This window comes from Penaeus monodon, chromosome 31 (genome assembly GCF_015228065.2).
Source record: "Penaeus monodon isolate SGIC_2016 chromosome 31, NSTDA_Pmon_1, whole genome shotgun sequence".
In the NCBI taxonomy this organism is placed as follows: domain Eukaryota; kingdom Metazoa; phylum Arthropoda; class Malacostraca; order Decapoda; family Penaeidae; genus Penaeus; species Penaeus monodon.
Window position 1 is genome coordinate 21,346,255 of NC_051416.1, and position 415 is coordinate 21,346,669.

Sequence of the window (415 nt, forward strand, 5' to 3'; positions counted from 1 at the left end):
AACTACCGCGTTTTCCCAAAATTTCCAGGTTTCACCAAAGGCAACAGCACATGGCTGCCGGTGAACGAGAACTACAAGGAGGTCAACGTGAAGGCACAACTCCAGGCAGAGGAAAGCCACTTGAAAATATACAAAGAACTTGCTGCACTACGGAAAGAGGAGCCTTTTACCCGAGGGCATGTGGCGTACCCCGTGGTCACCTTTGAAATCTTTTCCGTGATGAGGTAATGTTTTTACAAAAAGATAATAGTAAATAAGGAGCTGCGTTTCGTTCAGGTTGATCTCGTCTTTGGTTTTTGGTGCTTTGTACAATCAAGAAATATTGAGATTTTTTTTCTCTTTTTTACAAACAAATAATTAAAAAGTAGAAGAAAGTGTACCATTGATTATACTCAATATATAGATAGATAGATAG

At 39.3% G+C, this 415-nt stretch overlaps 1 protein-coding gene across 1 annotated transcript in view; it reads left to right on the forward strand.

The window, feature by feature from the left end:
* The window catches only part of LOC119593085 (maltase A3-like), a 19,342-nt gene that overhangs the window by 17,182 nt on the left and 1,745 nt on the right, over window positions 1–415 (forward strand). Inside the window, exon 12 of the mRNA XM_037942009.1 lies at window positions 29–224. Coding sequence (XP_037797937.1) covers window positions 29–224 — 196 coding nt within the window. The remainder of the gene's footprint in view (window positions 1–28; window positions 225–415) is intronic.